General features: G+C 46.0%; 1 protein-coding gene across 4 annotated transcripts in view; it reads right to left on the bottom strand.

Annotated features, from left to right (window-relative positions):
• Nucleotides 1-801: 801 nt before the first annotated feature.
• The window catches only part of KBTBD12 (kelch repeat and BTB domain containing 12), a 34,137-nt gene continuing 23,610 nt past the window's right edge, over nt 802-11,328 (bottom strand). Inside the window, exons 6-7 of one of the 4 annotated variants that reach the window (XM_081150267.1) lie at nt 10,135-10,317; nt 802-2,522 (exon numbers count right to left, since the gene is read on the bottom strand). In XM_081150267.1, the coding sequence (XP_081006393.1) occupies nt 10,136-10,317 (182 nt within the window). In that variant the 3' untranslated portion in view covers nt 802-2,522; nt 10,135. Of the gene's footprint in view, nt 2,523-7,227; nt 10,318-11,328 lie in introns of those variants that run through there. The other 3 variants (XR_013999779.1, XM_081150268.1, XM_081150269.1) reach the window with 3 other exon arrangements.

The following is an 11,328-nucleotide window of genomic DNA, read 5'->3' as shown; positions in this document are numbered from 1 at the left end:
ACCATGCTGATGGTGAAAATATTGAAATCCTTCATGGTAATTAGCCTCAGAAATTGTGCTATATATTACAATTAGTTAATATAAGTTTTAATATAAACATTGGTTTGTACTAACAGTTTTAGGATATGGTACCATAGTAAATGGGCCTCCTGTTGTAGTGACATTTGAGAAACATTGATGACATAGTTTGGCCTGTGTCAATGAAGGGTCTGTGGCTAAGTTGCATGCGTTAACAAAACATTAATTGCTTTAGGAGAGTCACTAGCTTACAATAATTTTGTTAGCACATTGGAAGAAATTTAAAAGTTTCATATATTAAATATTTGAAAACTTAAAACCCAAAAATGGCCCGGCCGGGCGTGGCTCAGTGGTTGAGCGTCGACCTGGGATCCAGGTGATCGGGGTTCGATTCCTGGTCAGGGCACATGCCGAGGTTGTGGGCTCGATCAACGACTCTCATCATTGATGTTTCTATCTCTCTCCCTCTCCTTTCCTCTCTCTGAAATCAATAAAGATATATTTAAAAAACACACACAAAAAAGCCCCAATATGTTATCAAAGTGAGAGTAAAGCAATCAAAAAGACTTAGAAGGTACTGTTGGAATTTTTAGCACTATGTAATATAACTAAGCATTTCCACAAAAATATTTACTAGAACTTCTAAAGGAATAATATTGATATAGCCATGGGTTTGGACCTACTTGTTAGAAAACAGGTGAATCTCAATGAGAAAACAACTTTTTGGAAAACATAATCAAGGCGATACATTTTACATCATACTCAAAGAAGCTTCATTTGTTTCACATAAAACTGTTTTAATATTTTGCTTAATCTTTCCATCTGCAACAGCATGGGTGGATTTAGAGGGTATTATGCTAAGTGAAATAAGTCAGAGAAAGAGCAATACCATATGATTTCACTTATATGCAGAATCTTAAAGAACAATATAAGTGAACAAACAAAACAAACAGGCTCATAGCTACAGAGAACAGACTGATGGTTGACGGGAGGAATGTTGGGGGACTGGGTGAAAAAGGTGAAGAGGCTAATTGGTAATTACAAGATAGTCATAGGGATATAAAGTACAGCATAGGAAATATAGTCAATAATATTGTAATAACTATGTATGTGGCTAGGTGGGTACTGGAAATATCCAAGGTTACTTAAGCATCAAATGCCATGAACAAACAGACATGTGGCGATTTAAAAATCTCAAGATACAGAATTACTACAGCCCTCCTGTGGGGGTGGGGAGCCCAGGGGGAAGACAGACCATTTCATTTTTGAAAACCACCTCCAAGCTCCCCAAATAAAAAAATGCTTACCAGAACCCTGGAGCTGAGAATACCATCAGCTGTCTCATTTACTATCAGCCTCTAGGAGAGGAACAGAAACATAAGCAGTCTGGAGCATCTACCTCTTCCAAATAATTTGAAGCAAACACAGCATCAGATTTCTAGGCTTTGGAACGACATGATTTCATTTACTTGGTAGATATGGTCTGAATGTGGTAACAAGTTTCTTCTAGGGTTCTGTCAGGGTCAGATGGGGCTGTTCCTTGGATTTTTCATGTGAAAAGAAACACAATTCTGGAAGGGACTTTAGCACTTCTGCCCCAACTACCTTGGCCTCACATTGAATTAGTTGTCTTCTGTCTCTTATTGTAGGGTGTTTTGATTATGTCGCAGTACCTTTCTAAAGGCCGAGAGCCCTCACAAAGTTTTTTACTTCAAAACAATTGCAGATACTTTTACTTATTTTTTACTTTTTTAACCTTCACCGAAGGATATGTTTTAGAGGAAGGGAGAGAGAAAGAAAGTGAGAAAAAGAGAAACACCAATGTGAGAGAGAAACATTGATTGGTGCCTCCCATATGCACCCCGACCAGGGCTGGGGATTGAACCTGAAACCCAGGCACGTGCCCTTGACCGGGAATCGGACTGCGACCATTCAGTGTGCGGGCCAGTATTACCCTGATGTTAAGACCACACAAAAACATCACAAGGGAAAAAAAGACCAATATCTTTGATGAATACGGATATAAAGATGCTCAACAAAATACTGGCAAACTCAGTTCAACAATATAAAAAGGATTGTACACCAAACCAAGTGGGATTTGGAAAGGCAGGTTGGTTAACTCTAACAATCAATGTAATACACCTAAAACAGAAAGGACAAAACCCAAATGATCATTTTAATAGATGCAGAAGTGGCATTTGGAAAAAGAAATCATGATAAAACAACAAACTAGGAATAGAAGGGAATTTCATCAAACTGATAAAGGGCATCTACAAAAAATCCACAGCTTAAGTCACGCTTAATGGTAAAAAACTGCAGGCTTTCCTCTCAGGAGTAGGAACATGACAGAGGTGCCCATCTCATTACTGCTACTCTGCATCGCACTGGAGCTTCTTTCCAGGGTTGTCAGGCAAGGAAAATAAACAAAAGGCCTCCAGGTTGGACAGGAAGAAGCAAAATTCTCTGTTTGCAAATGATATGTACTATCTTGTATATGGAAAATCCTAAAAGAGAGACACATTCAATCAATTAAAACTGACAAATGGGTGTAGCAAGGTTTCAGAATATAAATCAATATACAAAAATCAATTGTATTTCTATAAATTAGCAATAAACACCCTGAAAATTAAGCAACAATTTCATTTAAAATAGCATTAACCAAAAAGAAGTGCAAGATGTACTGAAAGCTACAAAACTTCACTGAAAGAATATATAAGTAAATGAGAAGATGTCTGTGTTCGTAGATTAGAAGACGATGTTGTCAAGATGCCAGCAGCCCCCTGGTGGCAGGGGTGAGCCGCCTCGCTGCAGGAGCGCCGTCAGGTCCAGCCGCCAGGGCGGGGAGCTGCTTGGATCCAGCACCGCCTTGGCTCTGGATGATGCCTCTCCTGGGAAAGGCGCAGGGAGTCGGGGCGGGAACTGGACCTGGAGCAGAAGACCCCGCCCCGCGATGGTGACGCTAGAGGTGGGCGATGGAGAAGTTAGCCCTCTCCACCTGGGGCCTGACTTCCTAGGTAGCCCTTGTCCAATGGGGACAATGATCCCTGACCGGCCTGAGCACCAGGGCTGGGGCTGGAGCCACCAGCTCCACTCACCTGGTCCAGTCCATTTTCCAGGTGGCTCTTGAGCTTTCCTGCTCAATATACTATCATTCTTCATTCTTGCTGGTTTTAAATGAACCAAAAAGTGATCCTGGCATCGGGACATCCCTTCCCCAGGGATCCTGATGTAAATTAGTGTTCTTGGCTCTGGAGTCTTTAATTCAGTAAGTTTCACATCCTACTGGTTGCTGGCTCCTGTCTGAGCTGCAGCTACGGCCAGCATACTCGGCTGGGCTGGGCATTGGGGAGCCAGGCTACCTGAAGCCCTGGGCATGGAGAGCCTGGTTGGGTGGCTCTGAGCCGAGAGAGACCGTGGCTGTCACTGACTGTGCACCTGCATTTACACTTGCCGTTGCTGTCTGTGGTGGCGCCCAAACTTTGGTGTCCATGTGAAGTTTTGTACAGGCTGTGCACAGATGAACTTCAAGGGTAGTCTTAGACATTAGATGATGTGGTAGGCAGAAAAGTGGTTTTCCCTGAATGTGCATCCTAATCCATGGAGCCTGTAATACACAGTCAGTCCCCTATATCCGCAGGTTCCACATCACGGAGTCAACCAACCGTGGGTCAATAATCGGGGGGAAATGTTCTGTTGTTACTGACATGTTACTATGTAGTTAGCCCTGTGATGGTTGTGTCTGTACGGAACAGGTACAGACATTATCCCCTAAGCAATACAGTATAACAACTATTTACACAGCATTTACATTGCATTAGGTAATGTAAGGAACCTGGAGATGATTTCAAAGTGAAGGAGAGGATGTCCATAGGTTATATGCAGATACTATCCACTTTATGTAAGGGACTTGAGCATCAGCAGAGTTTGGTTTGGGGGAGGCCCTGGAACCAATCAACGTAGATACCGAGGGGCAACTATATAAAATTTCATGGCATAGGGGAATTAGGTTGCTAATCAGCCTGCCTTAAGATGGGAAGAATATCCTGAATATCTGGGTGAGCCCAGTGTAATCACAGGCTCCTTAAAAGTGGGAGAGGGAGTAAGAGGAGATGTGACAGCAGGGGCAAGGCAGGGCAACATGATTGTCAGCTTTGAAGACGGAGGAAGGGGCCACAAGTCAAGAAATGCCATCAGCCTCCCAAGACTGAAAAAGGCAAGGACACAGATTCTCCCCCAGAGCCTCAAAAGGAGTGCAGTCCTGCAGACACTCCAATTTTAGCTCCCAGAGATCCATTTTAGACTTCTGAATTATAGAAGTTAAGAATAAATTTGTGTTGTAATTAAGCCACTAAATGTGTAATGATTTGTTTCGGCAACAATAGGAAACAAATGCAGTGATAATTACACTGCATTTTTGCCTGATGTGGGTTTAGACTCTAACCTCTCCTAAGACGTCATATCACTGTGTTTGCGCGTCTCTTCTCCAGAACATGGACTTGTCAAGAGCCTGGCCTCGCATCATGTCTCTCCGTCCAGCGCAGTGCCTGGCTCTGAAAAAGTGCTCAGAACATGTTGACCAACTGACTGATGCTTTGTGATCTTCTTCTAGCCTGTGTTTTCTCTGAGCAATGGCTAGGTGTTCTCTTGCTTTATCCTGGGTATCCTGGTAGTGCCTGGTTGAGGGATGAGCAGCCATATGTGTTGAGTAGAGATAAAGGAGGAGAGAGAGGCTTTTATCTGGAGGCAGGGGCTGTCAGATCCATGCCACAGGGGACACTTCCACCTCTGCCCTCTCCCTGACCCAATACTGGCACACTTCCTTTTGATAACGTTGCTCTAAAGACTCACAGCATCAGGGAGGCAGAGAAACAAGCTTCCAGCAGGGCTGCTGGGCCTTAAATCATGCCTTCGACCTGAAGGAACTGTCCTTGCTGGTGAAAAGCCTCATGTTTGGCTGGAACCTGAAACTTCGGCTACTCTTTCTGACCCATGCATTTTCCCTGTGCTCCATGCCAACGGAGATCATCTACTGCTGAGTTCTCAATGCTGCAGGATGGGCATGGCCTCCACTGGGTGCTGCCACTGTGCCTGCGTTGTCCAGCTGTCTGCTCAGTGACAGGTGACCACTCCCTTCCAGGGGTCCTCTGTGTAGCCTGGACCAGCTTTTGCATGAGACTGGTCTGTTTCCTAGCTTGACTGTTTTTTACCTGCAATGCCTCTCAATAAACCCAAATGCCTCTAAAGTTGCTTGGAGCCCTGCCTGCCACAAGGAGGCAGGCTCCTGCATCTGTGTCTAATGCTCCCAAGCTCCCACGGAGACTCAATGCGATGCAAATTCCACATTCTAAACCATCGCCACCCTGGAGTTTGGTGCCAGAGCCCAGAGCAATGGGGGGTGTGGGGGGTCAGATCCTTCCCCTTTGAATAGCGACTGGAATAATCATACAAAATGTGCAGCTCTGGGGGTTTAAGAAATTATGCTCCATTTATGATGGAATACTATGTTGCTGCTTTAGATATATTGTTGAATGAGAGACAAATGGATTAGAACTATGTTATATATGTACAAATAAAAGAATATGCATATGTATTCCTTTGCAATGTACATATTTCCTTAGCTTAGTATTTTTCTTCAAGAAAATTTGATGGAATACACTAGAAGCTGACAAACTTTTCCTATAAAGGGCTGGATAGTAAGTATTGTAGGCTTTATGGGCCAGAGGTCTCTATTGCAGCCCCTCAGCTCCACTGTTACTGTGCAAAAGCCTCACGGATAATCCATAAGTGATGAACACGACTGTGTGCCAATAAAACATTATTTACAAAGGTTGAAGTTTGGAGAGAAAAATACCTAAGAAATAGTTAAGAAGTGACTTGGGGTTGTAAGCCATCAGCACTTGGCAGGCATACAGAACTTCCCTCACTGAAATGAATGAAATGACCTCCTCAGTAGACTTCCCAAGATCCAGGACCGTGTGAGTCCTCCCCTTTGGCAGGGGTATCAATGTCATCCCAAGAGAGAGTGGCTTTGGTGGGGGAAGGTTGGAGTACCAACTAGGAAGTCTTGGGCTGCAAGTAACATTTATTGCAACAATTAGCATCTAGCAAGCATTCCCATGGCTGATTCAGTCAGTGGCTCAGTCACAAATCCAGGACCTGGGTTTTTTCCCTCTGTGGGTCAACGGCAGCATTTTCTCTCCAGTCTGTCGTCACTGCAAGACAGTTACTGCAGTTCCAGGGGCTCGCAGACTTGAAAAGACACAGCAGCAGAAGAGCCCATCTCTCCCTCTACACCTTAAAAGAGAACACCTTTCCCAAAGCCCCTCTGTAGATACCCCTGTGTCTCTCTGGCTAGGATCGTGCTACGTGGCTGTGTTAAACTAACCATGGGGAAGGAAATGGGATTGCTACGACTGGTTCATTCGAGGCAGGATTTACCAATGAGCTGGAGCAGGGTCCTAGTTGTGGTATACAGAATAGGGGAATGGCTATGGGCACATACCCAGCTGGGTCAGCTAGAGTTGACAAGTGGGGTGACTTGACTCTATACCCCAATACCTCTTCTCTCTTGGTGACCGCCAGCCAGGCCCAGGATGAACAGCTGGAGCCATTTGGGTAGTGTTTCTTAAAGTGTTTCAGAAACACTTTAAGGTGAAGGGGGTGGAGCCCTTGAAAGATTTTCTGGTCTTTGGTTTTGGCTGAGCTGCCATTCTCCTGTGGTTAAACTCCTGTCATCTCCCTGGTTCTGAACTAATTCAGCAAACTGTTGACACCCTCGTTCCTGACTGCACGGGACTCTCATGGCTCCCTCTGCTCCTGGGCTAAGTCAGCTTCTGTGACCTGAGCTCCCGCAAGGCCTCCTGCCCATCTGCCTGTGTCTGCTCTCACCCCACTCATTTACTTGGGGCTGTGGAAAGATATTCTTAAAGGGCTTCCTTGCCCATGTTCCTGGGGCATAAAGGCCACCTCCTTGGTGGGGCATCTGAGGGCTTCCGTGCCTGGCTCATCTCCTTTTCCTGCCATCCTCCTGTGCCTCAGCCACCCTGCACGAGGGACCGCCTCCTGCCCCTCACCTGCTTCATACAACCTGGCCTCGGGGCCTCGCTCCTGATGATCTCCTGCCCAGTCATACCCCACTCTGGTGACACTCAGCACTTCCCGGGCATCGGAGCCCCTTCTTCAAATAAAACTGACATGGAATTGCAATATGAAATGCAAGAGGAAAGTGATCTTTTATTAGTACAATTTTATTTTATAAGTTCAAATTCAAAGCATTTGCTCATTATAAAGTCCATCAGTGAGAACAACGATGCTTTCTTTAAGAACACAAACTGAACTGGCGTGTGTCGGACAGCTGCAGCCTTCTATCAGCCTCAGCATCCAGATCGCTTCCCTTTGTGTCCCACTGCTCAGTGGCAAACAATCCCGCTTCATAATGAGAAGAACTAGCACACAGCCAGAGTTTGATAGGAGCCCTCCATGCGACACTGGGACAGCAACCCATCAAAGCGAAAAAAGGATTGATAGGAAAATGCTGTTTCAATGCTGAATCTCTACAAATATGTAACAACAGGAGGGCAGAAGTGTCTAGTTTTTTTTTAAAAAAAGTTTTTATTTCAGAGAAGGGAGAGGGAGAGAGAGAGAGAAACATCAATGATGAGAGAGTCATTGCTCGGCTACCTCCTGCACAGCCCCCACTGGGGATCAAGCCCGCAACCCGGGCCTGTGCCCTCACCGGGAATCAAACCACGATCTCCTGGATCCTAGGTCGATGCTCAACTGCTGAGCCACGCCAGCCAGGCAGGAGTGTCTAGTTTTGAATTACACATGTGAAAGTCAGACGGCACCAGGGCTTAAGAAAACACTAAAGCAAACCATTGCTTGCTTCAGCACGCCAACTGGAGGAGCCAAGAGGAAGGGTCTGGGAAATTAAGGGTTATCTCAAACCATATGCACATCTCTCCCTAGAATCCCAAGAGACTGCACTGAAGCACTGGGTTGTTCCGGGCACTGCTTCGGGAAATGCTGAGTGCAATAGTAATGATGATAATAATAATGGCAGCTAATAAATGTTTGCTATTCTAGTGTCTTACAGGCACTTTATTCAGTGTTTTCTCAATCCTCACACCAACCCTATAAAGCATTTTTCTTCCTTTCTGTATATGAGGAAAATAAGGCTTTAGAAAGGTTATCTTGCCCCAGATCACACAGCTAGCTAAGTAGTAGAGTTGGGCTTAAAGCCTAGATCTGAAACCCAATGCGTTTAGAAATGTGTCACGACATGCCCGCAAGACCTTCTTGATCCAGGGAAATGTGACAGCTTCTATGTTTAAATAGGTGGAGCAGGTGCTGGGGTTCCATTAAGAGGTGGTCAGGCAAGCAGAGACCTATGGCGGCTCCTCAACCGTGGACACCACCAGCTAGTACAGCCCGCCGGGACGAACTGCTCTGCCTTTGCAGCAAGAAAAAGAATCCATGGATTAGAAGACCCTCCACTAGGGAGAAGAGTGAACTCATTTAACTCAGACTCCTGGACATGCTCAGAGACCAGCCCTCAGACTGAGAAATGCTACTCTCTGCTGGCTACCCAGAGACCCATATGTGCCAGGTACTGCAGTGGACACTTGGGTACCACAACAGAGAGACAGACGTGGCTCCTGCCCTGTCTAGCCTACTAGGGGACAACCTACCTTGGGTCTAACTAGGCCCCCCTTCATGGTGGCAGAAGCAGGTTTCCAACAGGCTCATTTCCATGGACCCATCTCTCCTACCTGGGTTAACAGCTAGAACCTGGAGACATGGAGTAGAGGTCACCACAGTCACACAACTCGATACCAGGGAAGAGCTGTCTTAATCTAAAAATGTCTTCCTCTGGCAAAGTTCTAGGGAATTTACTGACCACTCCTACTTAAAAGAGAGCCTTGTGTAGAAACTCTTGAGAAGTTGTTGAAGATCAGCTATCAGAATGCATTCTTTGAATCCACTGTGCTTCGCTAGCACAGATGGTAAGTAAAATAGATGGATTTCCCAGGTGTTGTTTAAATGCTCTCCCTAAAATATATTTTGGGAGTGGCTGCTTTCTAATTATGCTCAACTGTGGGCTGAAGCAGGAGGTTCTATCCTTCCCCTTAAACCTTTGGGAAGATATTGCAAAGACTGGGTCCAAGAGGGCAGCAGACCTCCAAAGGGGTGTGCTTCCTCTCTTTACTCCAGAGCCTGGTCTGTGCCTGGGCTGGGTGGTGTAGGTCAGTTGTGTTCAGCCAGGGCCAGCCTGTAGAAAGCTGTGTGTGTCTGGGAACTAGTCAAGGGAAGCTTGGGGAAGAACAATCTAGGACCCTCTGTACCAACCCAAGAGTGGATCATGGCTACAGAATCCCGTATCTCCTTCGCTGACACAGACCGGGCCCACGGCGGAATTCCTCTGCTCACAGTGGTTGGCCTTGAGTGCCTAGGCTCTTATGAACTTGTAGGCACTCCACTGCTAGCCCAGTTTTGGACAATGTTTCTGTAGCAGAGGAGTATTCTGCATGAGAACAGACAGTCTGTAAGACTGAAGCCAGAACAGAGTATAGAGATAAGTCTTCCTTTATACCACTCTTTTGAGATCATTTGCCTGCTCAGAGACTAGGTCCCAAGTCCTTGGTCTTCCAAATGGTGGCCATTGAGCTATAACCTACCTTTCTTGCCTTTATAGCAAAGGCAGTGGTCCAGGCAAGCTGGCCCACCTCTGGCTTTCACTCAGCTGTTTCCAGGGTCTCACCATCAACTGCACACATGGGACTGCTTCTTTTTCATCCTCCGAGGCCTGCTTGTTGGCAGTGCTGTCCTTGAGTCCCCAGCAGTATGAGATTCCTCCATCCCCTGCACTCCTGTGGCACTCACCCTGTACTCCTCTTGTGACATCAACACATTCGGTCTTGTAGTGCCTTGTCCACCCTAACCAAGTGGAGGTCCCTGAGGGTGGACTCTGCACACTCTCCCTCACAGTGTCCAGCACAGGCTGCTTTGCACATGGGCCACTACGCATGCAAAGCACATGTATGGATGCCCATGAGTTCTCTCCATTCCTAAGGCCTCCTTTGCAGACACAACAGAAGGTTCTATAGCAATGCTGACCTCAGTGCTCCTTGCCTTCTTCCACCAAATCTGAAGGTGGGGGGATGAGGTCTCGAGGATTCATCCTGGCCACCAGGCAGACATCGTAGCTGTCATGCATGAGGACATTGACGGCTACCACATTCCACTGATTTTCCCATGGGTCCAACTCCAATATTTCTTTGGAGATAACCTCATGGCGGTCTGAAAAACAGCAAAGTAGGAAGACAAAATATCACAGGGGTATTAAATTCAGAGGTCATAATCACTGTATTATATAACTTTCTCTAAAAGACCAAAAATTAACAAAAAAACGAATCAAGGTACTTTAAATGGAAGACACAGTTTTTCCGACATTTAAGAAACTAAGAAAGGCCATGTTACAACTGATATTCAAAATTTATTCAAGACATACTGATTGACGGGGCACACTATTGTCTAAAGTTGAAAGGGTGTTCCCGTGTTATGCTAATGATTTATTAATGCTGTGGGCAAGAGATGAAACTTCTATTTCTACACCCGTGAAAGGAGGTATAGCCGGAGCCATGTGACCTGAGGGAGTCGCTGAGCTCCCTGAGCTTATGTTTTCTTAAATGCAGACAGAGATGCTAACACAGAGCCAGGGTCCTTGCAGGAAACATGACAGCACTCTAACTGGGTAATTAGAAGAATTTAGCAAAGGGACTGTTGGAAAGGTGTGCGCAGAGTTTAGGAAGACCCACAAGGCACAGCATAGCACCCCAGGACTAAGAACGGCAGGGGCTGTTACCACCCCAAGGGTGGCAGAGGAAGAATGGGTACTGGAACTTGCGGAGGGCAGCTATCTGGAGAGTGCTGCCTCGCAGCAGCAGATTTAGGGAGAGGAAGACAGATGCAGCTACCCCGCAGGGAGGGAGCAGGGAGAGTAAATGAATTGACTCTATCCTTTCACGCAACACTTTCTGCTCTTGGCTCCAAATGGCTGAACCTAACCAGAAGCCAGAGGGGAAAGGAGCCATGAATGCAACCCATTCAGGCTAGCGTTGCAGGGCAGAGAGCAGGACAGAGAAGGGACAGGGTGAGCCTGAAAGGGCAAATGAGAGATCCAGCCCAGCTGTCTGTTTCAAAATTGTGTTGCGATTGGGGAAGATAATATATGTAAAGTGCCCAGTACTGGCATATAAAGGTCAATACTTGACAATGGCTGATGTGTGCTTGTAAAGGATGTGTATTTTG

The sequence above is a fragment of the Miniopterus schreibersii genome (genome assembly GCF_964146895.1).
Source record: "Miniopterus schreibersii genome assembly, chromosome: 10".
NCBI lineage: Eukaryota > Metazoa > Chordata > Mammalia > Chiroptera > Miniopteridae > Miniopterus > Miniopterus schreibersii.
Note: the sequence above shows the minus strand (reverse complement) of the source record. Positions and strands in the feature narration are given on the sequence as shown.